This window comes from Lithobates pipiens, unplaced genomic scaffold, assembly GCF_037356315.1.
Source record: "Lithobates pipiens isolate NorthernLeopardFrog02 unplaced genomic scaffold, aLitPip1_a1.2 Scaffold_16, whole genome shotgun sequence".
Classification (NCBI taxonomy): domain Eukaryota; kingdom Metazoa; phylum Chordata; class Amphibia; order Anura; family Ranidae; genus Lithobates; species Lithobates pipiens.
Window position 1 is genome coordinate 452,346,932 of NW_027507748.1, and position 25,870 is coordinate 452,372,801.

The 25,870-nt window shown below is 46.5% G+C and overlaps 1 protein-coding gene across 6 annotated transcripts in view; it reads right to left on the bottom strand.

Annotated features, from left to right (window-relative positions):
* The window catches only part of LOC143983299 (serine/threonine-protein phosphatase 2A regulatory subunit B'' subunit beta-like), a 128,912-nt gene that overhangs the window by 23,572 nt on the left and 79,470 nt on the right, over positions 1-25,870 (bottom strand). For 4 of the 6 annotated variants that reach the window (XM_077482817.1, XM_077482818.1, XM_077482822.1 and 1 more), the window contains 4 exons: positions 25,605-25,694; positions 8,841-9,016; positions 8,643-8,761; positions 8,454-8,557 (listed from right to left, as the gene is read on the bottom strand). In XM_077482817.1, the coding sequence (XP_077338943.1) occupies positions 8,454-8,557; positions 8,643-8,761; positions 8,841-9,016; positions 25,605-25,694 (489 nt within the window). The remainder of the gene's footprint in view (positions 1-8,453; positions 8,558-8,642; positions 8,762-8,840; positions 9,017-25,604; positions 25,695-25,870) is intronic. The other 2 variants (XM_077482819.1, XM_077482821.1) reach the window with 1 other exon arrangement.

Sequence of the window (25,870 nt, forward strand, 5' to 3'; positions counted from 1 at the left end):
GGTTGCATGTGTCTAAATTTAGGAGCCGCTATAACCAGGTGCTTACTGTGTTACTGTGGTTGTATTCCTGTAGAAGACAGCATCTGGAGTGCATCCCCATGCTGCATGCATTTACAGCAGAAAGGGTGGGCGAGAAGTTGTCATCCAGGAGGCATGATGCAGTTACCTCATCCTCCAAAGAATCAATGTAAATACACAGAGAAAGCCTGTCTTACCTCATCCATGATGCCGGACCTATTAGGAGGTACTTCCTTGTCTTAGGTGGACAAAGTGGTTGAAAAGAATTTTACCGGCATCAACTTTGCACGTTCTTCCTGTGCAGGTTTCTTCTGGGTACTTCTATTTCCTCCCACATCCCAAAGACATGTTGGTAGGTTAATTGGCTCCCGTCTGACTTGGCTCTAGTATGTTTATGTGAGCAAGATTGTAAGCTCCTTGAGGGCAGGGACTGATGTGAATATACAATATACTGTATTTGTAAAGCGCTGCGTAAAATTGACAGTGCTATACAACCATCTGTAACAAATACATTCCTCTCAATCTCCCAAAACTCGTGTCTTTCTAAAGAACATAAAGCATCTAGAATGTCTAACTTAATTGCTATGCATTATACATTCTGGGTTAATATATGGAATAAATTATTGTAGTCTGCAAACCAAAAATGAACCACCTGGTCTTAAATAGGACTATTTAGTGATGCAGACCACATTTAAAATTCAGCCTACAACTAGTCAGTTTGTGTCATCTTTTACAATTCCCACGGACATGATCATGTGGAGCAGATATAAAATGTGTGCTTAGTGATTAAAGTGGTTCTAAAAGATTTTCTTTACCATTCTCTGCATAAGTTATTAGGGTTAAAAAAAAACTCCTCAAATTACTTGAGTCCAGTATTGATCCAGCGCTATGCCCGACTGCAGATCTTCTCTACCTCTTGTGAGATTCACATACTTTGCTGAGAACAGTGGGAGCCCTTGGCTCCTGCTTCTGTGAGTCAAATCTGGTGAGCAGAGCGGGCGGTGAGGCTGAGCTATGCTGTGCATGTCTATGGACACACAGTGCCCAGCTTAGGAGTGAGCCTGCATGTCTGCTCTCATAGCAAGTAGCTTACTGTGGGGGCAGACACAGAAAAGGATGAGCCCAGAGCGCCAGCCGGAGCCCCAGAAGAGGAGCTTCGGGCCCACTCTGTGCAATTTCAGTTCAGAGCAGGCAAGTTTAAACCCGTTTATTATTTTAATTACAAAATAGACTTAGCAACTTTAAGCTATCGCTTGTGTTGTCATCTGATAATACTTGGGAACCAGGGGCTTTGAGTGAACATAAATGTAGACTGATCAGTTTCCCACTCAACGTTTTATAAACCTGGAACCTATTTTAGAATTAGTTAATGGGGTTTTTGTCCTTTCCTCTTTGGAATTCACACTTTCACTTGTTTAAGTGATTCATTCTTGAAATCTATTCTGTTCAGGTCAGAGCCAAAAAAGTATTTCCAGGTATTAGTCAAACAGCCACCAGTCTTTATTAGTCAATAGGATCAATGTCCAACAAGTTTGCCAATTTGCTTATATTACTGTTCTTACCTAATCTACTAAAATTATCCACAGTTTAAATTGTTTTACAAGTCATTCTTTGCCTAGAGAAAACTGGACTTTTCATTAGCTAACCAGTTCTGAAATGAACAAATTCTGTTTAACTGCTTTATCAATGCACAACATATGAAGCAACCCCTATGTACCCATACTGTTCTGTAAAAAAAAAAAAAAAAAAAGGGTTTTTAGTAAAATGATTATTTACAATCTGTTTAACGGTCTCTGCAATTGAGTCGTATGGGAAAACAGAAGCGCGAAATAACCTGCACTTAAAGTGGTGGGTGCTGTAGGCTACCAATGCTAAAAATGCTTACTGTCTGGCTGTCTTTGGCTTCAGTACAATCCAAGTGTATTGAATTCAGTACCTTCAAGTGTAAAAGTGAGGTCAGAACTTGTGAGCTACATAATCGTTTCAGAGTAGTATTTTTTTTAAATAATTTAACTATTGGTTCAGCTTGGCAGCAGAAAGCTGAACAATTTGCATTTTATGAAAATGTTTAATAGCAGCTGCCATATTAGTTTCATTACAGGTTTCCATTAAATATATGCTGTGCAATAATTTTAACTCCTAGTAAATAAAAATACATCTCTGGCATTCAGAAGTCTTGCTAAGAGTTTTTACATTGTCTACTATCAAACATCTAATTAGTCTAGGGTCGGACTTAAAATTTAAATCCAAACCATACTTTATATATATAATTTTGCAATAAAATATATAATTTATTACATTATATTAATAATACACACACACACACATATATATATATATACACATACACACACACACAAACACATATATATATATATATATATATACACACATAATGAACTTCGGAGAAAAGGTATGTACACACACACACACACACACACACACACACACACACACACACACACACACACCTTTTCTCCGAAGTTCATTGACGGACACAGCAGCTCTACTTGACCTTAGGGTTATATCGCCCCCTTTAGGAGAGGACTAGGCAGAAAGTGTTAAAAACAGCAACACTTGCACAGTACCGCGCAGCAGACAGTCCTACTGGCTATAACCCCTCACACTGCATCCAGCATTCATTGAAGGACACAGCAGCTCTTCTTGACCTTAGGGATGTTCCCAAGCAGTGTCAAAGAAACGAGGGGTGGGAACAGCAAATAACTCCACCCAAAACAGCCAAAGCTCTTCAACGGAGGAGTTGCAACCTTAAACAGCCGCCTGTAAAACCTTGCGGCTGAAGCAAGCATCCGAAGATGCACTCACATCAACCTTGTAAAATGTTGTAAAAAAGTGTTAACAGTCGACCAGGTCGACGCCTTACACACCTGAGAAACAAATGCTTGATGACGGAAAGCCCAAGAGGCCCCAATTGCCCTGGTAGAATGCACCATGACAGGAAAGGGAGGCTCCCGTCCCTTTATGGCATAAGCCTGAACTACAGTCTGTCTGATCCACCGAGAGATGATGGCCGATGAGTGCCATCTTTGGACCAGCCACCTATAAAAACAGCAAGTCCGACCTTCGAAAATGAGCTGAGGCCAATCCGAATCACTGGAATCCCATCGGCCTCCACTCTGCGAAGCAAACGTGGTAGAAGTTTGAATGGGGGGGGAGACATAAAATTAGCCGATAATGGCCCCCCTGGAGCCACAAATCTCTGTACCTTCCGATTGAGTGGAGAAGCCAGGAGAGCCACATCTGGCATGCCCCACCTTAGGCAAAGGAGCCGAAATACATCCAGATGTGTCGACCATTGTGACGACTTAGGTGGGCCGCTTGCCAGTTTTCTATGCCCAGAATGTACATGGCCGACAGAGCCAGCACGTGCCGCTCTGCCCACTGCAGGATGTGAGCGACCTCCAATGCTGCAGCCAAGCTCCTTGTTCCTCCTTAATGGTCGACATATGCCACCACCCTGGCATTGTCCGACTGGATCCTGACCGGACGCCCCTACAGCCTCTGTGACCATGTGGAGTGACACCACCCGATTGCACGAAGCTCCAGTACAGGCGGGATTCTTTCTGAATCCAGCGACCCTGGGCTGACTGTACGCCACAAACTCTCCTCCAACAGGTCAGGCTGGCGTCTGTTGTGATCATTTTCCAATGAAGCGGGAGGAACGACTTCCCGGACCAAAGGGCTGGGGACCACAGCCACCAGAGCAGGGAATCCCTGACTAGCTGACAATCCAGGGACAACGGAGATTTGTCCCATTTGGACAGTAACTCCTTTTGCAAGACTCGAGTGTGGAATTGAGCATACGTTACCACCTCAAAAGTGGCTACCAAGAGACCCAGGACTTGCATGCAAAAATGCAGCAATGCCCACCTGCGGGACACCACCAAATTTACAGCAGATTGAAGAGTCTGCAACTTATCCCAAGGGAGAAAGACTCTCGCCTCTGAGGAGTCCAGAAGCAAGCCTAAGTACTCCAGGCATTGAGTCAGCACCAACACTGACTTCTGTAGGTACAGTACCCAACCAAACTCCCGAAGAGTTTGCATGGCGATTGCCACATTCTCCCTTAATTCTGAAGCAGAAGCTGCCCTCAGAAGGAGGTTTTCCAGGTAACCCACGATTGCAATCCCTCGCTGCCGCAGCAAAGCCATTATTAGGGCTAGCACCTTGGTGAAGACCCTCTGTGCCCAGGTCAGGCCAAAAGCGAGAGCTACAAATTGGTAGTGCTCGTCTCTGACCGCCAAAACCTCTGATACTTCATGCATATGGGGACATGCAAGTAGGTGCCCTTGATGTCCAAGGACACCAAGAAATCCCCCTGATGGAGTGCAACGACCATGGAGCGAACTGATTCCATCCTGAGCCCTAGTACTTTCACAAAGCTGTAGAGGGTCTTGAGGTCCAGGACCAGACGGACCCCTTCCTTCTTTGGGACTACAAACAGATTGAAATAGAACCCCTGAAACCTTTCCAGAGCTGGAAGAAGATGAAGGTTGGAGGGTAAAAATCAGTTTGGTGGACAAGAAAAACAAAAAACGAACTAACTATCTTGTACCCTGAGGAAACCAGTTCGCAGACCCACTGGTCAGAAAGCAGGGAGGTCCACCGAGCTGCAAACTCCCGAAGGCGACCCCCCCCCACCCTAGAGTCGGGCGGGGCAAACTTTCATGCTGTAACAGACTTGCACGCAGGCTTGTTTGGCTTGCAAAACCAGGGACGCTTTTGTCCCTCAGCAGTCACCTTGTCTGGCTGGGAACGCTTACCTGCCGACCCGGGCGGATGAAAAATCAGCTTCTGAGCAGAAAAAGGAGGGCACTTTCCTACGGAGTGGCTCCTTACCTTTCCTGGACTGTGGGAGCAATGTACTCTTACCCCCAGTAACATTCGTAATAATGTCATCCAGCGAGTCCCCAAATAGCCCCTCTCCCTGGAAGGGCACGTCCACCAGTGCTTTCTTAGATGCCAGGTCCGCAGACCAGCATTTCAGCCAAATCAGCACTACTGCTGATACTGAGGTTCTAGAGAGCAAGGGGACCGTATCTAAGGCAGCATCACAGACCTACTTAAAGAGGAGCTGCACCTAAAAAAAAAATATTAAAAGCCAGCAGCTACTAATATTGCAGCTGCTGACTTTTAATAAAATCACACTTACCTGTCCCAGGTTCCAGCGATGTCGGCGGCAGATGACGAGCGTTCGCTCGTCTCGCTGCCGCCACCGCCGCCATCCTCTGTCAGGGAATCGGGAAGTGAAGCATGACGGCTTCACTGCCCGGTTCCCTACTGCGCATGCGCGAGTCACGCTGCGCGTCTCTTATGGTCCACCGCTGTGTCTCTGGGAACTGTTTGTTTCCCAGAACACAACGGGGGGGGGGGGGGGGGGGGGGTTGCGGAGCATCTGCGGCGGTCTAGCCGGAAGTGGGTGCAGTTACCTGGATTATCCATTTCTTCAGGAAACTCTCCTCAATGGAGTAACGCACCGCCATTCATTTCGGGACTAAAAAGGCCTGCTGCAGTTTTCCCCATTCCTTGCAAATAAGCTTATCAAAATAAGTTGGGTAAGGAAAAACCTTAGGCGTGCGGGCTGGCTTGTGGGACCCGAAAGGGACCGACACCTCTGTAGATGCCACCGCCGTATCCTCCATTTTTAGGGTATCCCGTACTGCTGTAATAAGTGCTCCTACAAGTGCCTTTTCCTGTGCTGACCCAGACACGGAGTCATCCTCACTGTCCGAACGGTCCTGGTCCGCATCATCTGATACATCAGAACAGGGGCATTTTTACCCCCCTTACACCCACGTGCCACTTCCACCCTGGCAGCAAAGGCCTCCAGGACCGCCGACAGAGCGTCCATAGGCACTGCAGGTGCAGGGGAACCAGTTGCAATCACAGAGATGTCTGGGGAAGAAGCGCCAGCTTCTGACGCAATGCTGACCCACGCTCACCTGTCACCACTTAGGAGCCCAAGGCAAGTCACACAAAAGTCCACCCTCCTAGCTGCACAGTCTGAGAGCCCCCCTGCAGGACTCACCACCCTGACCCAGGTACTGCGCTGTGTTGCTGTTCGCTCTCCCCAGTACCATTCACGAGGTGTCTGTGTGGAAGCACACTGTTCTGGAAGGAAACAAGCGCCCAGTGGTAGAGGCAAAACCACCTTTAGCTACTAGAAAATGGCCGCCTCAGATAAAAATTTCTGAGAGCAGCAAGAAAATGTCCGCCGAACTACTAGAAAATGGCTGAAAGGCAAAAAACCAGCTTTAGCTACCACAAAATGGCTGAGGCCCCAGGAAAATCACAGCGGAGCGTGCGGCGGCCTCCCCGCATGGCTCACACAGCACAGACACCCACCGTGGCCCAGAAAAAAGGGAAGAGGATGAGCAGACGCCCAACACAGTCCCCTGCCAGGACCCAGAGCCCCCTCCCCAGAGGACCCCCGGCCAGGTACATGCACTGCAACCCCATGTGCCCAGTCAAACAGTAGCCCATAGCATGGGGAGTAGGGGACCTCCCAGGGAATGCCCAGCTGCTCCATCCTGCCAAGACAGATGGACCCATTCTTACCCCTCCTGCAGGAACTGCTGGACGCATTCCACAGACAGACCCATCACCTGAGCAGTACAGGGTGGCTGCCGGCCACGGCACACAGACACAGACAGCAGTAGCCCGGTCATGTGTGTGCCCCGGAGTATATAGGTCACTGGCTGCCCCTGAAATAGATGGGGCATGTCGTGGCTGACCCACGCGCGTAGCTAGGACCTGCTCACGCATGATGACCAGGCTGGGGAGACTACAAGGATCTATATTATCCAGCCTGTCACCCAGACCCCAGCTGTTGATTGAAGATCATAGGAATCAAAAATGCAGAAAAAAAATAATTCCCAGGACCAATGGTCCCATCGGGAGCCAGGTCCTTCTCCTATACTAGGCAAAGAAAAACTGAGCTGCTGGATGCAGCATGATGGATTATAGCCAGTAGGACCACCCCCTGGGCAGTACTGTGCAAGTGTTGCTGGTTTAACACTTTCTGCCTAGTCCACTCCTAAAGGGGCAATATAACCCTAAGGTCAAAAAGAGTTGCTGTGTCCATCAATGAACGACAGATATAGATATAGTTTTTTTTCTCAATCACACATACACACACACACAGGATAGATATTGGTTTTGCTTTACTAAAGGAGTATAAAAATATATTGTGTTAATTTTGCAAAGTGAAGAAGGTGAACATTGTGAAAATTAACTCTGCAAAGATACCCAATTGTATGCATTGGAAAAAAAATAAAAAAATAAATAAAACACACAACACACACACACTGGATTTTGCTTGCACAACTGTAAGACTGAAATCACCAGTGTTTCACCTCATTTACTAAGCCATCTGAAAATTCACTCTGCAAAGTGAATATACTCTACTCCCCAGTTCCTAAAAATAGCAGCCCCCCCCCCCCCCCCCCCCCCCAAGAAAAAGCAAGTAGGGCTGCTAAGCTGAATGATTTACATGAGAGAAAAAAAGAAAAAAAAAAAACATTTTAAGATGCATATTGCACCACATGTATGAAGACACCTTTAAACTAGGTCATCTCATGTTTCAGTGTTGCCATCAGAGGCCACTGAAATGAAGATAAATCTTTTTATCTTGGTTTCACTTTTCTACAATTAAGTGGTAGTATATAGATTTACAGAAATTCAGAGCTAAGCTGGCCATACATTATACAAATTTCTTGTTCAATTTGCTTTATATTTACCTTCAACGATGTAGTGCAAAGGCCTGTCTGATTTCATACAAAATAAAAAAAAAAAAAGTGTTTAGGTTTGACCTCATATTATATGTTTTTTGTAAATTTAAAAAGGAAACTGTATAATGTAAGGCCACCCTTAAAGAGGAAGTAAAGGCAAAAAAAAAAAAAAAACACACACCGTGTAAGGCAAAGGCATAATGAGCTAGTATGCATAGCATACTAGCTCATTATGAATAACTTACCTGAGAACGAAGCCCCCGAAGCGGTCCTCCGTCTTCATGTCCGCCGCTGACATGTATCCTGGAGTGACTTCCGGGTCTCGCTGCTCGGGCGCTGCGATTCGCCGGAGCAGCGATGACGTCACTCCTGCGCATGGGAGCCCACACTTGCGTCATATCGCCGCGGCCTGCCTAGTGTGCCCGCGCGACGCTGTCTACGGCGCATGCGCCGTAGACAGCGGTGGCTGTCTTCGGGTAAATATCTCGTAAACCGTATAGGTTTAGGAGATATTTCTTGGACCTACAGGTAAGCCTTAATCTAGGCTTACCTGTAGGTCAAAGTTGGTTGTAAGGGTTTACAACCACTTTAATGCAATGATGCTATTCATTATACCATTAGACATACAGATCACTGTTCCCTGTAACAAGATGCTTAAGGTTTAGCCTCTGATTGTTTTCTTACCCATCATTCCACTGCTCTGTTGCAGCCTCTTCTGCTACCAAGATGGCATACTCTTCTGCAGCATACTTTTCCCAGTCTGTAAGTTCCTGTCCTTCGTTTTCAACCTACAGAATGCATATATTCAGTGAAGCAACATTTCCCTGAAGACAAGCAACAGCAGGTTAATCACCTGTACTGCATGCCACTTACCCGTACCGTAGAAAAGGGTTCTTTCTGCTCATGGTCTAAATATTTGTCTAGGTTCAGAAATGTGTCCAAGAATAGATTTGCTTGCTTGCATTTCTTCAGGTCATGGAGAGTAATTTTACCTGTTAAAAATAACAAAATCTATCTTTCTAAATGCTCATAAAATGAACAGAATGTTACCTTCAATATAAAGAAATTTACCTTCACATTGTGGTTTGACAAGATCCAACATCTGACATAGACAATCCTCAAAAGATAAGGGCTCAATGGCCATACTTTCCATTTTTTGACACTGTTCCTCGTAGAAATACTCCAGCTCATACATTGATAACACACCATCACCATCCAAGTCCATGCAGCGAAACCAGTACTCAATGCTGAAACAGGAGACACAAACTTAGCCAACATTAAAAACAGAGCAGCATTAAAGTTGCTTACATTTCATAGGTAGAGTAACCTCCTGCTGAGCATTTACAGACATAAACAGATGTTGCTTAATGTACTGGGCCACAAACCAAAGTGAAAAATCTGCTTCAGTATTTCCATTTTACCCACCACCTAAGGCATTTTCAAACAGAGGATTGTATAGGAAAATATGATATGGAAAAATAGAGAAAACAGCCTTGCAGCGAGAGGATGCTCATGGTCTAGCCAGGAAGCAGGTATGTATTTCCACATTTGTTCATCTAAAAATTGCAACCTATACACAGAATCCATGCGTGCAATTACAAATGTGTTTGCAGCTTGCAGTGCAGCCACAATCCCAGTAGCACAACTTCTACCAGGCTCCCTCTCTGGTGCACAGATTGAAAGTCCTCTGTAAGAATTCACTGCAAGTGGGATTAAAGCACAAACAGTCCAGACCCAAGGGTATAAAAATTTGATTTTTCATCATACCTGTAAAATCCTTTTCTTTGAGTAAATGATGGGACACAGAGTCAGGCTAATATTCATTACCTACTGGGTTATACTCTGGTCTAACAGTGTCCATTCACCTGGAGATGGAGGTCTTCAGACAAGAAGCAATCCCCTGAATAACCCCTCCCACACAGGAAGCATTATGGTTTTGTAGCAAGCACGGAAGCCTCAAAAAAAAAAAAAAAAAAAAAAAAAAAAATAGGGGGGGGGGGGGGGGGGGAAGAGGGATCACTGTGTACTCAAAGAAAAAGGATTTTACAGGAAAGTATGGCCAACAAAAAAAAAAATACTATCTACTTTTTGATACATCATGGGACACAGTGCCAGGCTAATATTATAGACTATTAATATACCTACTGGGACGTCCCAGAGCAATAGCCTTTAGGGGAGGGAGAACCCCTGCCAAACAATAGCCATCAGAACTTATACAGCAGCCTGCAGTACACTGCGGCCGAAAGCCGAATCCTTGGCTGCGCGAACATCCACTTGATAAAATTTTGTGAACGTATGCACTGAAGACCAGTTAGCAGCCTTACAAATCCAAGCCAGATACCCAATGGCGAAAAGCCCAGGAGGGTCCTTCATCCCTGGTAGAATGAGCTCTTGCCCTAAAAGGGAGGAGCTTTACGTTTCGGACCATAGGCCTCAATGATCAATTGACGGACCCAATTAGCAATGGAAGCTGCTTGCCCTTTCTTGGGTCCTTTTGGTAAAACAAAAAAAGGAGTCTGATCCTCGGATCTCCGCAGATCTAGACAAATAAAACCTCGACTGCCCAGACAACATCGAAAGAATACAGTCGCCTCTCTTCCGCAGAACAAGGCTGGGAGAATAAAAAAGAAGGCAAAATAATGTCCCAATTTAATTGAAAGGCCCACACAATTTTTGGCAAAAGGATGGAACAGGTCCTAACATGACCCTATCATGGGGAAGGATCAAGTACAGTTCCCTGCATGAAAGGGCCGTCAACTCAGACACCCTTCTAGCTGAGGCGATAGCCAACAAGAAGGTTAGCTTCGTTGACAAAGTCTAATGGAATTTCCTTGATGGGTTCAAATTGTTGTTTCTGTAACACAGACAGCACAAAGTTCAAGTCACAAGGTGACCTAATGGGGAGAAGCAAACGATTTGCCACCTGCATAAAAGGTTTGGATCAATGAATGGGAGGCTACAGGCCTTTGGAAGAATACCAATAGGGCCAAAACTTGGACTTCTGGCTGTACTCAAAGCCAATTTGATTTCCACAGCTGACTGTAGAAAAGAGAATTCTCCCAAACATGTATTTCCAAGGATGCCATTTTCTGGCTTCACACCAATACAAATCTTCCAGACCTTATAAAATGTTCACAATGACTGCTTTTCTAGCATTCACTAAGATAGACACTGCTGATCCAAAGATGCCGTGGCCCTTTAACACCCTGGCTTCAATAGCCATGCCATCAAATTTAGAGACTCTAAATTAGGGTAAAATATGGGACCTTGAGACAGTAGATCGGTGCGACGTGGCAGCGTACATGGCCTGCCTATTGTCAGTCTCACAATCTCTGGGAACCAGGGCCTTCTGGGCCAGAATGGTGCGACCAGAATGACTGAAACCTTCTCTTTGCGAATCCTGTGCAACAAATGGTGAAAGGGTGATCGGAGGGAAAGCATAAACCAGAGGAGTACTGTCTTCATGGAACTATCAGAGCATCTGCTCAGATTGCCAGAGGATCTCTTGTTCAGGACACAATTTTCTGTAGCTTGTGGTTGAATCTAGATGCCAATAGGTCAACCTCTGGCCATCTCAAAATGTGAGCAAATTTCCTGGAACACCCCTGGGTGTAGGGGCCAATCCCCCGGGCAGATCTGCTGGCGGCTGAGATAATCTGCCTTCCAGTTCTCTCTCGGGATATGGACTGCCAATATAAAATCGGCACATGGCCCTCTGCCCAGGCTAGTATGTGGTTCATCTCCTTCAGAGCTGAATGACTCCTGGTACCACCTTGGTGGTTTATATAGGCAACTGAAGTGGCACTGTCAGACTGAACCCTGATAGGGCAGTCCTGAAGCTCCACCATCCAGGACTGTAGGGCTAGACGTACTGCCCCTAATTCCAGGACGTTGATGGGCAGGATATGTTCTGTCTCTGACCATTTCCCCTGAGCTGTTAGCCCTTCTAGGGTCGCTCCCCAGCCTGAGACACTAGCATCTGTAGTCAGTACTCTTCAAGTTACCGGCAGAAAGGATTTTCCCTTTCGCAGGTTCTGATGCTGCAAACACCAGTTTAGGCTTAAGTGTGCCAGAGGAGATAAACACATTGGATAATCCAGGGCTTTTCCTCTTCTGGTCCAGGCCAACAAGAGGTCTTTTTGTAAAGGCCTGAAATGGAACTGGGCATAGGGCACTGTCTCCAAGGTGGATACCATCTTCCCTAGAAGACTCACACAGAGCCGAATGGAGGGTTGTCTGGTGCCCTTCATCTGATACACCTGAACCTTGAGGGCACTTACGGGTGGCAAGAATATTCTTGCTTGAACCGTATCTAGGATCGGGCCTAAATACTTTAGGACTGAGCTGGTTTCAAGGCTGGCTTTTTGGTATTTAAGATCCGGCCTAAGCTTTTCAATTACTGCGCATATTATGCTCTGTCCTAGAGCCTGTAATGAGTGCTCTGAGTAGGCGGTCATCCAGGTACCTGAACACCAGGATCCCTTGGGCTCTTAAAAGGCCCAGTACTGGTGCTAGGACCTTTGTGTACACTGGGAGCTGCAGCCAGCAAGAAGAGTAGAGCCAGAAACTGAAAATGACGTTCCTCTGCTGCAAAAAAAAAAAAAACGTAGGAACCTCTGATAAGGCTGAAAGATAGGTATGTGTAAATACGCATCCTAGAAAGTCTCCTCTCTGGAGTGAGTCTACTACTGAGCGGACAGACTCCATCCATAGAAACTTCTTCAAGGATCTTGGGTCCAAAATGGGCCTTGTGTCCTAGTTTGGTTTCTGAACCGTAAACAGGTTTCGAAGGAACCCCACCCAAATCTAGCTTGTAACCACAAGATATAATTGAGGTGACCAACTCGTCCATTGTTCTCCAAACGTCTACAAAGCGCAGCAGCCTTCCCCCCCACTCGATGGATTGGGGGAGTCCCCTTAAAAAGGAGTGCTTGGTGCTAGGTTTAGAAGAATTTTGGACCCAGGTCGTCTTCTGGCCCTGCGGCTTGCCCCTGGCCCTAGTTCCCTGTTGGCGGCCGAACCGCCTTGACGCTGTGAAATTGGAGGAAGCAGTCCCTGAGGTTTTAAACGAGGGACACCTGGTGCTTTTCTTCACAGGAAGTACAGAACTAGTCCCTCTGGAGATCTTTTGGATATATTTGTCAAAGTGATCACTGAATAAACACTCCCCATGAAAAGGGAAAATAACTTTTTACAAGAAAGCTCAGCTGACCAGTTCTTAAGCCATAAGAGTCTGCGTATATGTACAGACGAGAGAGCCAAACGAGAAGCCTGCCGTACTGAATCCTTTAAGTCATCAATAGCAAAAAACAGGACGACGCTTGAGAAATATCCGTCTTACTTTCAGGCAGGTCATCCTCCTGGTTAGGCCTATCAGGCTGTTTGACCTTTACGAACTGGACTGGCAGATACCTTTAATAATGACTCCAATGTCTTGTCAACCGGGTCTTTCAAACCCTGTGTGTTATCTACCGGACAAGTTAAGTTCTTGTTTAAAGGAAGAGACTGCTGCATCTACTGCTGGCATGCTCCATTTTTTTATGAACTTTTCATCCTTGGGATATAAAAGTGAAAACCTCTTAGGAGGAACAAAGTATAGGATTTTTAAAACCACTTACCTGTAAAATCCTTTTCTTGGAGTACATCATAGGACACAGAGCCTCAAGTATTTACTTTGTGGGTTATGGGTCTACCTTCAGGTGTTGACACTGGTATAACCAATACAGGAAGTTGACTCCCCTATATAACCCCTCCTCCTTCCAGGAGCTCTGTGTCCTATGATGTACTCCAAGAAAAGGATTTTACAGGTAAGCTGTTTTAAAAATCCTATTTTCTTTATCGTACATCATAGGAAAGAGCGCCTCAAGTATTTACTTAGTGGGATGTCCCATAGCAATGCTACTTGAGGGGAGGGAGACACCACCCATAGGGTAACCCCCAGACCTGAGGACTTATACTGCTGCCTGCAGCACACTGCGCCCGAAGGCAATATCCTCATTCCATCTTACATTCACTTGATAAAATTTTGCAAATGTATGTACTGAAGTCCAAGTCGCGGCCTTGCAGATCTGAGACAGAGGCCAGGTGACACTGCCCAAGAAGCACCAACCGCTCTGGTAGCGTGCGCCTTAACTTGAAAAGGGAGAACCTTTCCCTTTAAATCATAAGTTTGAATTATAACTTGCCAAATCCACTTAGCGACAGTGGATTTCGACGCTGCCTGTCTTTTTTTTAGGACCCTCTGGTAGAAGAATAAGACATCAGTCTTACGAATCTGAGCAGTTTTCTTTTGATTTTTACTGCTCTCACTAGATCAAGACAATGTCGTGTCTTTTCTTTCCTGGAACATGGTCTTGGGAAAAAACATGGCAGGACAACATCTTTGTTCAGATGAAAGCCTGAAACCACCTTTGGCAAAAAGCCTGGATGAGGGCACAACACCCACTCTGTCCTCATAATTAATCAAATATGGCTCTTTACAAGAAAGAGCAGCCAATTCTGAAACCCTCCATGCTGAGGATATAGCAACCAAAAATATCAGCTTCCTAATCAGAAGGACTAAGGGAACATGCTGTAACAGTTTGAATAGCTGTTTTTGTAACACCGACAAAAGTAAATTTAAGTCCCAAGGGCTTAAGGGTGATTTAACTGGCGGATTAATCCATAGCACTCCTTGCATGAAACCCTGGACTAAAGAATGCATAGCAAGCGGTCTTTGAAATAAAAATTGATAAGCTTAATAGTACTCAGGGCCAACTTCATCTACGCTTAATTGTAGAAAGGCAAGAATTCTGCCTATGATATATCTCCGAGGGTACCAACCCTTGGATTCACACCAGAAAACATAAGCTTTCCAGACTCTATAATATATAGCTCTAGAAGCTGGCTTCCTATCATTAATCAAAGTAGAGATAACGGACCTGGAAAGCCCACGTTTCTTCAGATTGTGGGTCTCAATAGCCAAGCCGTTACAATTAGCGTTCGTAAAGTAGGATGGAATATCGGCCCCTGAGATAGCAGGTCTGGCCTTAGTGGGAGGGGCCATGACCTTCCACTGCCATCTTTATGATCTCTGCGTACCATGACCTTCTGGGCCATACTGGTGCTACCAGTATTCGACTTTCTTTCCAGCTTGATCTTGCAAACTCCTCGAGGTAGCAACTGAATCGGGGGAAAATGCATAGATCAGCGAGAACTGATCCCACGGGGTCACCAACGCATCTGTTCCGTATGCGAGTGGGTCCCTTGTCCTAGACACAAAGTTGACTAGCTTCGTGTTGAATCTGGACGCTAGAAGGTCTACGTCAGGCGTCCCCCATCTTTGGCAAACAGCCCGAAAACACTTTGGGGTGAAGAGACCATTCCCCCTGGAATAACTGCTGGTGACTTAGTCTGCCAATTCTCTATTCCCAGAATGAAAACTGCCGATAGGCATGGGACAGTCTCTTCTGCCCAAGTTAGAATCTGGTTCACCTCTCTGAGCCGAGAGCCTCTTGGTGCCCCCTTGGTGATTGATATATGCCACAACCACGGCATTGTCGGATTGGATCCTGACAGGACAATTGTTTAACCTGGAGATCCAGGTTTCTAGAGCCAGATACACTGCTGGAATTTCTAGGATGTTGATGGGCAAGGCTCCTGCTCCCCAGCCTGAAAGGCTGGCATCTGTTACTACCTTCCAGATAATTGGTCTGAAGGACTTTCCCTTCAGCAGGTTCCAAGATAGTAACCAACTGAGGCTTTGGGACACTCATGGAGACAGCCACATTGGCAAGTCCAAATCTTAAATTGTTTTGTTCCAAGCAGACAGGATACCGTTTTGAAACAGTCTCAAATGGAACTGGGTATAGGGAACTGCTTCGAATGAAGCTACCATCTTCCCGAACAACCTCATGTAAAAGGCGAACTGAAGGATTTCTCTTCAACCTGATCATCCTCCCCAGCTCTTGTATGGAGCTGATGCTTGTGGGAGGCAAGAACACCCTTTTCTGGACTGTGTCTATGATAAGGCCCAGATACTCCAGCCTTTTTAGTGGCTTTAAGGAGGATTTCTTTAGGTTGAGAATCCAACCCAACCCTTCCAGGTAACCGCTTTTAATGGCTACACCTTACTTCAAGCGAGCCACTAACTGGTCTATTAACAATAGATTGTCTAAGGCCAAGACAGTTATGCCCTGTGCCCTTCACCTGGCTAGAGGTGGGGCTAATACCTTAGTGACTACCTGAGGTGCTGTAGCAAGCCCGAAGGGCAAGGCCATAAACTGAAAATGCTTCTGTTCTACTTTGAACAGCAGAAACCTCTGATGAGGAGGAAATATAGGGACATGCAGATATGCATCTCTGATGTCGATGGATGCCAGAAGTTCTCCTCCTTGCAGGATGGAAACGACTGACTTGATTGACTCCATGCGAAAGGAGCGGATCTTCAGGAACTGATTTAGATTCTATAAATCTAGACTTGGTTTGATATCCCGATTTGGCTTTGGCACCGTAAATAGGTTTGAGTAGAGCCCCAAACCTTGCTCTTGTTTGGCAATCTGATCACTAGACATGGACGAACTTCCGACAGGACATTTCGCGAATGCGAACCGAAAACGCTGCCAAAAGTTTGCGAACCGCAAAGTTTGTGGCGGGCCCCATTGACTTCAATGGCAGGCAAACTTTAAAAACCTATAGGTCATATTTCCAGCCACAAAATACTTACTAGCTGTGCACACAGTCCCACCACATGGCCACTGACATAATACATGTATGAAGTGAATCTGGGATCGACAACTACAACATTTTTTTTTTATCTGTGAAATTTTGACAATTTAGGACTCAGGAGCGCATGAAGGCAATGGAGGAGAGGAAAGGTCAGGGTAGGCTATGAAGAGGGTGCAGGAGATGATCACCAGCACCGCGAGAGAGCACCGACACCAGCACCGCGAGAGAGCACCGACACCAGCACCGCGAGAGAGCACCGACACCAGCAACTCGCTGCTGGGCCCCCAAAATATGACACCGCTCAACCTCTTCAAACAGGAGGGTATGGGCATATAGTACGGTGTGCTTTTTTTGTACAAGGAAGTGAGCCAAAATGTAGAAAAAAAGGTCTGTGTGCTCGATTAAATAAATTGTTTATAGAGATATACATGGTCTACTGGTCACATGTGTTGAATTCCTCCGAGAGCCATGCCTCATTCATTTTTATAAATGTGAGGTAGCCAACAATGTCGTGAGCTAGGCAAGTGCGCTCATCGGTCACGATCCCCCCCTGCTGCGCTGAACGTACTTTCGGACAGGACACCAGAGGGGCAAGCCAACAGTTCTAATTGCAAATTGGGCAAGCTCTGGCCAGCGGTCAAGCCTGCCCACCCAGTAGTCCAGGGGTTCATCACTCCTCAGAGCGTCAAAAATCGGCCGTTAACCCGATGTAGTCGGACAGCTGTCGGTCTAGGCGTTCCCTGATGCTGGATCTGGATGAGACCCGTCGATGGGTCGGCTGAAAGAATGACCTCATATCAGAAGTCACCAACACATCTTTAAACCGGCCTCTTCTTACAGGCGCTGTTGGATTGGTACCCGCAACTCTCTCTGGGAGTGGGAATTCCTCCTCTGCCAGCGCACGTAAAAGCAGACTACAGCATTTCTCGAAGCAAGGCCTGGAAGTGCTCCATTCTGACAGCCCTCTGACGGTGGTAACATTTCCGCCCTTTTGTGCTTGTACCGGGGGTCTAAGTACGTTGCCACCCAGTACTGGTCCTTGACCCTTATGCTTTTTGTACGGGGGTCCCTGTTAAAACACTGGCGCATGAAGGCCCCCATTTGCACTAAACTGGAAGCGGTGTGGTGGCCTGGCTCCTGCTCATCATCCAGGATAATGTAGTCCTCCTTTCCCCATCCACGCACAACAGAGATCCCAGAAAGGTTTAAAGCATGCTCTTCTTGCTCCTCCTCATCCTCCCCGGCACCATACTCCTCTGACTCCTGTTGACTTGTCTCAGAGTAGACCCCCCTGGGAATTAATCCAGCATTGAGACTTCCACATCTTCCTGCTCCTGCTCCTCCACATCTTGATCAATGACACGACGCAATGCACGCTCCATAAAGAAGGCATAAGGTACCATGTCACTGATGGTGCCATGGCTGCGACTGACCAGTTTGGTGATCTCATCAAATGGCCGCAGAAGTCTGCATGCGTCACGCATGAGCAGCCATTGTCGCGGTGAAAAAAAAAAACCCAAGCTCCCCAGAACCTGTTCTGCCGCAGAGTTCATATGGGTAGACGTTAACTGCACGTTTCTGCTGGAGCAGCCTATCAAGCATATAGAAGGTTGAGTTCCATCACGTCGGGCAATCACAAATAAGACGTCTGACCAGCAGATTGTGTCGCTGCTGAATGTCAGCAAGGCAAGCCATGGCCCTGTAAGATCTTCTGAAATGGGCCGAGATTTTCCTTGCCTGCCGCAAGATGTCCTGAACCCCAGGGTATTTGACAACGAATCGCTGCATGACCAAGTTTAAGACGTGTGCCATGTATGGCACGTGCGTAATTTTGGCCTGTTTCAATGCGCTAAGCAGATTGGCACGGTTGTCACACACCACTTTACCAATTGTCAAATTGAGCGGCGTTAGCCACTGATCTGCCTGTGAAAGCAAAGCTGAAAGGAGTGCAGGGCCAGTGTAGCTCTTGGCTTCCAGGCACAACAGATGCAGCACAGCATGGCAATGTCTCACCTAGCATGTCGAATAGGTTCTGGGGAGCTTGGGCGGCGCAGCGGAAAAGGAGGAGGATGGAGTAGGAGGAGGAGAAGAAGAGCCAGGCCTGCATGCAATCCGTGGCAGTAAAACCAAATCTACACGGGTACCACGGGTTACATGCTTGACGGCCGTCAGAAGGTTCACCCAGTGGGCAGTAAAAGTGATATACCTTCCCTGCCCATGTTTGCTAGACCACGTGTCTATGGTCAGATGTATCTTAGCATCGACACTGTGTGCCAGAGATACATTCACTTGCCGCTGAACATGGCCATATAGCTCTGGGATGCCCTTCTGTGAGAAATACTTCCTTCCTGGGACCTTCCATTGTGGTGTTCCAATGGCCACAAATTTTCGAAAGGCCTCCAAGTCCACCAGTTTATATGGCAGTAGTTGGCTGGCTATCAGTTCTGACAAGCAAGCCGTCAACCGTTGGGCAAGAGGGTTATCCGGTGTCATCATTTTTTTACGCTCAAACATTTGGCCCACGGAAGCCTGCCTTTTTGCAGAAAAACGTGAGGATGGCATGCTGGAAGGTGGAGTGGAGGACAATTGTGAGGAGAGAGAAGAAGGAGAAGTAGAAGACGAGGCTGGATGGTGAGAGCCTGGAGTGTGGCTTTCTGTGTTCCGTTGCTCCCACTGGGCTCGGTGATGGCAGCTCATGTGCCTTCTTAAGGCGGTCATCCCTAGGTGAGTGTTGGGCTTACCGCGACTTACAAGTTGACTGCAAAGATTGCAGCTGGCAACACTATTGTCAGCAGCGGACACGTTAAAAAAAGCCCACACTGTGGAGCCATGTGCTGTCGTCCTGGGAGCGCCAGATGTGACCGTACATGGTTGATGCCTCGCTCCTGATACATTAGCAGTCTGCTTTGTCCCTCCTGTGCAATGTAAGTTCTTCCTGCTTCTCCTCCCTATCTGCTGGTCCATATATCCCTCTGAACGCCCCTCTTCCTCTCTTGTGGGCACCCACGTGACATCACTAGACACATCAACGTCACCTTCCCCACTATAATTAGAGATCTTGGAGTAAGCAGCAACAACGGAGACCAACCTCGTCAGACTGCTGAGTGGCGGTTGTTGCTACCTCCTCTTCCTGATCCAATGCCAAGAGTGGTTGCGCATCGGAAATGTCTTGATATGGATCGGAAAATAATTCCTGTGACTCAAGCGGAAGGTATATGGTGGTGGTGTTGGTGGTAGTGTCTTTGGGGGTGCACACAGCAGAGAGTGAAGAAGAGGGTGCAGATCGAGAGGATGAGGAGGGTGCAGAAGTGTAAGGCTGAGTGAGCCACTCAACCAAGTCTGGTGTGTCCTTTGGCAAATTGCAGAAGGTGCGTGCGATTACGTCACTTTGGCTGAAGCCTGTTGCTCCTGCCCTACCCCTACCACCCCTGCGGAAGGGCCTGCCGCTTCCTCTGCCTGTCATTTTTTAAATGGCCCTGTGACAAAAGTCTATAGAGAAGTGCAGTATGTATGTGAAAAAAGGTATAGAACACCCTGCTTCAATCTGTTGTTTTTGGGGGCCACTGGTCTATCACACCAGTTACAATACTTTTTTTTATTGCGTTTGTCACTCTTTGTAGTATTGCTGCAGAAACACTCAGCAGTCACAATGCTGCACAGTGGAAATGCACTATACTATGCTTTCTATATGTGCAAGTATTTTATACGTGTATTACACACCACACCAAATAGTACACCTATACCAGTCCTTAAAAGGACCTTTGTGGACCTAGTAGTAATAGCTAGCTAGTGATTAAACTGACTGTCCCTGCTCCACCGAGCGTCCTGTCCCTACACTGACAAAAGACAGCTGCAATCAGCAGCACAGCAGTGCACTGAACCCTCTATACTGTACTACATCTATACCAGTCCTTAAAAGGACTTGTGGACCTAATAGCTAGCGATTTGTGTCACTAGTCTCTCCCTGCTGCTCACAGCATCCTGTCCCTACACTGACATAAGACAGAATGTAAAATGGCCGCCAGATCAGGTCTATTTATAAGGTAGGGGGAATGTCCAATTGTCTATGTGCTGAAATGTCTCAATTGGCTGTCCTGTACCCCATGATGGATGTGTCATCATGAGTCAAAGTTCTTTCACACTGTAAACACATATGTCCACCAGGCGAACAGCGGCAATAGTCCGCCGATCGGGCGAATCGTGAACACGCAAAATTCGCCGCAAACCGGCTGCCGGGCGAACAGTTCGGCCATCCCTACTGATCACCCCTTGAGCTAATAATCGGTCTAATGCTTGCAACAGGGATTGCCTTTTCCCTGGATCCTTGGGAACGTTTGATCTCAGAAAATGAGACGGTGGAAACTCTCGAAGCTCTAGCTTGTATCCTAGAGAAACTGTGGAGAGAGTACATTTGTCCTGAATCTCCCTTTGCCAGACTTCCGAGTACATCAGAAGTCTTCCCCCCCCCCCCCCCCCCCCACCTTGGTGAGTGGAGATGCCTCTTCATAATGAGGTCTTGTATTCTGCTTTGCAGACTTGTGGCCCCATGTCTTCCTTTATGCCTGGCGGCAGAGGCCGAACAGTTTAAACGAAGGACACTTATATTTTCTTTTGACTGGCAAGAAAAAGTAATCTATCCGCTGGAAATTGTTTGAATGCATTTACCCAAACTATCGTTCTCCCTTAAAAGGGGAAACTAGTTAAAGTTCTTACAAGTAGTTTCAGCTGACCAACCCTTTAACCAAAGGGTCCTTTGCATATGTACAAGCGCAAGGCGTGATGCCTGGTGAATAGAATCGTTCATAGCATCTATAGCAAAGCATAATGCTTTAGGTAGCTTGGCCAGTTCCTGTGCTTGTTGTGCATGGAGCTCATTTGAGAGCATCTGAACTGGTCGTTTAAGGACTGACAGATGCCTGTAGCTGCAATTGCAGGTTGAGCAACAGTACCTGCTAAGGAAAAGAGGATTTTAACCGACCTTCCAACTTCTTATCTGTTGGATCTTTAAGCATAAGCACATTGTCCACTGGGCAAGTTAAACTTATTTTATTTTTTTCACATTGGAAATGGTAGCGTCAACTGCTGGAACTTTCCATCTTTTAGTGAATTTTTCTTCCATAGGATAGAGACTTGAGAGTCTTTGGAGGGGAAAAATGCTTATCCAGATGATCCCATTCGGTATAAGTAAGCTTTTTTAGTAATGCGTGGACAGGAAACGCATGCAAAGGCTGTAAAGGCTTCAAGGAACCCAAGGGGGAGACCGGACCTTCAGCTAACTCTGTTAGGGGTAGCATGAAAGCAGAGCGAACCATCTTTGTAAGGCTCTGTACTTCAGATTGTGAAGTAGGAACTTCAAGTATTGTTTACTCTGCAGAGGAATAATCGCATGCCTTTCCTCCCGATCATGAGGGCAATACCCCATCCTGTCCCCATAATTCTTTTGGACCCTGCACTGACTGTAAAGAGTCTAAGGTGGGGGAGGGGGGATCTAGGACGCTTCCTATACACTTGGATAGAGGATGCGATTAAAGCTGCTAATCTTCCTTCTAAGCCTTGCAAGGCAGAAGAAAATGCATCTTCAGTCACATATACAGGGGCTGAAGTGTGTGAAGCAGTTGCACCACCACAGTATGGAGGCATAACGGATTTCCAGTGCCTGGGGGTGACACCTTAGGTACCTTTATGGTAGGTCTGGAAGACATAGTGCAAAGCACAAAGCGGAGGTACACACAAAATATTTGCTTGACAACAGTTCTAGCAAAGACAAAGTCACCAAAATAACAGTTCTTTTCCTTCTAAGTAACAATAGTTTTTCCTGTCTGGAAATGCCCGTTTACTCCCTTACGTGCCCAGCGCTTGTGTCTAAGTGTGACAAACTGCCTCTCTTCAGTTAAAAAGTCTTTCTGAAATGAGTGTCCATGATATAAAGCCTCAGGTGGAGCTGATTGGCATACTTAGCGCTTCCCCCTCAGCTATGCGGCGAGTTGTGTGTGTACGTTACATTCATACACAGCACCACGTGACATTGCGGACATGCCCCTCTGCGTCCTGAGGTCCTGCTAGGGACCCGTATGGCCAACACAAAGTAAGGTGAGTATCTAACTTGTGGACGCACTATACACCTCTACAAGAGGGAAGGGGGGGGGGGGGTCTGTCAGCAGATTTATAGTCTTTAAAACCACAGAGGCACAGGGAGTTTCCCAATGTTACTAGGTGGAAGTGCTGGGTTGTAATTAAACCATGCAGCTAAAGCAGCTGCGCCAAACCATTCAGCCACAGCCCATATAGAAGTTTATAAACATCCCTGTATTAGCAACTGCTGTATTTTTACCAAAATGTTTTCCATCAGCATACACCGCCTGTTCCAACAGGGGGTGTAGAGGGAAAGCCTGTCTGGTCTGAAGGGGCCTCAGGGATCCCAAAGACGACCAGGGGGCTCAGTCACCTGTGCAAGAGCCAACATAAAGGCAGAATGAACCATTTCGGTCAGAGTCAGGATCAAAAGGCTCTGCGACAGAGGCAGACATCAATTGGATATCTTCATGTCCAGATTGCTCGGAAGCAGACTCATCTGCCAGGCCCTCCACAGAGTCCCGAGCTTTAAGCTCTTCCCCATCCTCAACCTATTCCTGCTCCAGACTAGGAGGCTCCGGGGAGGGTGTTCTGTCACGCTTTCGGCTACCCTTCGAGATGAGACAATCATGCGATCCTGTACTCTAACCCGGCTGGGGCCCGAGGACAGTTCATCCTTGGTGATAAAGGGGTGAAGCAGCAGCGTTAACTGTAGGCACAATACCAGATAGGCACAGCAGCTCAGATTGCCGGAAGCCTCTGGCCTTTCAGGGGATACAACACTAGGGATATGACTAGGTTCATCGGGAACTACTGATGATTTCGGTGTGCCCTTCTCTATAGTGTTAGTCCCGCTCCTCTTTTTTGAACATTTAGCTGCCACAAAAGAAAGAAAGAGAAAAAATAAAAAATAAAATACTTGGGCGTAGTATTAAAAACACCTCAGAAGGCAGACCTTTCTCTGTAACAATCCTGCTAAGCACATTTAGCGTACCAAGCAACATTTGGTGGCTCATGTGACCTGGTAAGGAAAGAATAAACCGCTGCAAATGTCTGTTCAGAGCCTGCCCGGTGTCCCACAGCTGCCTTCTGGAAGCACTGCATGCTTGGCCTATACAGCTTACATAAGCTGGGATGTGCGCTGAAACGTTGTGTGTGGTTCCAGCACACGGGCATGGCTGTATTCGTGTATGATGCAAATCCTCGTGCACCCAGACAAAGGCCACAGTGCATGTGTGGCGATGGCCGTTAAACTGCCAAGTCCAGCGGCGCTTTTGCTCTTGCATGTGCGCCATGGCCCCCAAACAACTGCTGAATGCAGCTGCACTCATGTGCCATGGTGAACTAAGGCGGAATAGTGCACCGTTGTGTGCCAACATAAAGGTAAGAAACAGCCAAACAAGCAAAAAAGGTACACTTTGCAAACACCCACAGCTAGCCCAAAAAGCCCCGTATGGTCACCACACACAGGTGTCCAGCCGCTAGCTTGACTGATTGTTACAAATCACTGGGACACCCCACTAAAATAGTAAAGGGGTTTCACTTACCCGTCCAGGCTCAGGGCAGCTTAGAAACGAAGAGCCCAAACTTCACCCATCGCAGAGGATTCCTGTCACTTGAGGACCTTCAAGGACTGGGTACTCTTCATGTTTAGGGTTCACTCTCCCTTGGACCTGTACAGCATCCTGCAGGAATGACTTAGTGCTGTGGTGTCCAGGATTCCACTTTGCAAGGTCCAGCGCCCGGAGGCCACATTACAGGCAAAATCTCGCAGGATCTTGAGTCTTCTTTGCAAGGCTCGGGTACCATTTATCTAAGCATATAAAGCCTGTGTCAAATGGATCCAATCTGTCAATCCCTTGATTCATTTAAGATCCATTTATGAGACTAGAGACCTGGAGCTCAGAGAGCTCAAACAAACTGTGCCATCCACCTTGCAGACACTGGTAAAAAAAATTAAGAGCTTCCTGTGCGGGAGGGGTTATATAGGGGGATCACTTCCTGTCTTAAGACCTTTGGTCTACCAGTGTGCATTCACATGGAGCTAGATTACAACCCAGTGGGTAATGAATATTAGCCTGACTCTGTCCCATGATGTATGAAAAAGAAAAAACTAAAAAAGTTTTTATACTTTTATTCATATTACAATGAAAAGAATCACATCTATATGCTGATTCAGTTTTCGCCAAAATAACCCTTCCTCCCCTAAATCTACACAGCCGCTTTTAATACAGTACAGGATTGTTATTGTGACTACTTGTGGAAACTAGTCGATTCTTGACACAAACATTGGGATCCGCAAGTGGTGTGATTTATGATATGCGTTTTATGTAAAATGATTGGAAATGCTCACATTTTTTTAGTAAAATAATAAAACATGGTTTTGCACAAAGTGACCCAAAACCTCTTCTGGGGTCCCCCGCTGGCACTCCAGGCTCCTTCTTTGTGTAGCACACGTGGAGGCTTGGCCCTGCCTACTGTTCTAAGGATTTAAATGTGGCTGCCTGAATCCATGTGAGAAGAGAAAGACAGGAAAGAAGACCTGAAGCCAGGACATCACTGGATCATTCATAGGTTTAGGTAGAACCACTTTAACGTGGAGTTTAGCTGCACTCTACACCTACCTCTGGTAGCACAATGTTTCTCCATACACATTAGCACAGCTCCATCATACCCGTTTGATTTTCATTTTCTGTGGAATGTAAAATTGTCGGAGCTCCACTTATGAGATGTAGGATAACTTTTAACATTTACTTGCTTTGAATCTAGTTTTACTGAAAGATTGTTAAAAAAAAAAAAATGCACCTTTGCTACAGGGTGCCTATGAAGGGCGTTAATACAGCAAGCAGAGCAAGTATAGCAAATGACTGCAGCCTGAAATAAACATGGAAGTGGGTAAGATGGTTGAATTCTGACAGGTTGCCTTGGCCACAGCATACTGCTGCTTCTGTTCTGCACCTGAATAAAATAACTACTTTTAAACAATTCACTCTTGTGATTGAACATAGCAGGTATTGGGAGTAGGATGGCAAGATTCAAAGCTACTCTTGTAATCACCTTGTCTGTGTTTTCTTGTCTTCTTCAGATAAAAGAAACCATACAAAGTCAGCATAGCTGATCTTCCCCTCCTTTTGTGCTTTTCGACCTCTGGGGGGGGAAAAAAAAAACATTTAGAAATGAAACATTTCCACTGTCTATCTGCCTACAGTAATTTAAAAACAAAAACCCATGGCCGCGCGGGGGCTTCACCTGCCAGCCATGTCACTCACAGTGTCTTGTGAATGGAAAGCTACAAAGTCCAGCAGCCTTTGTGGCTGTCAGCT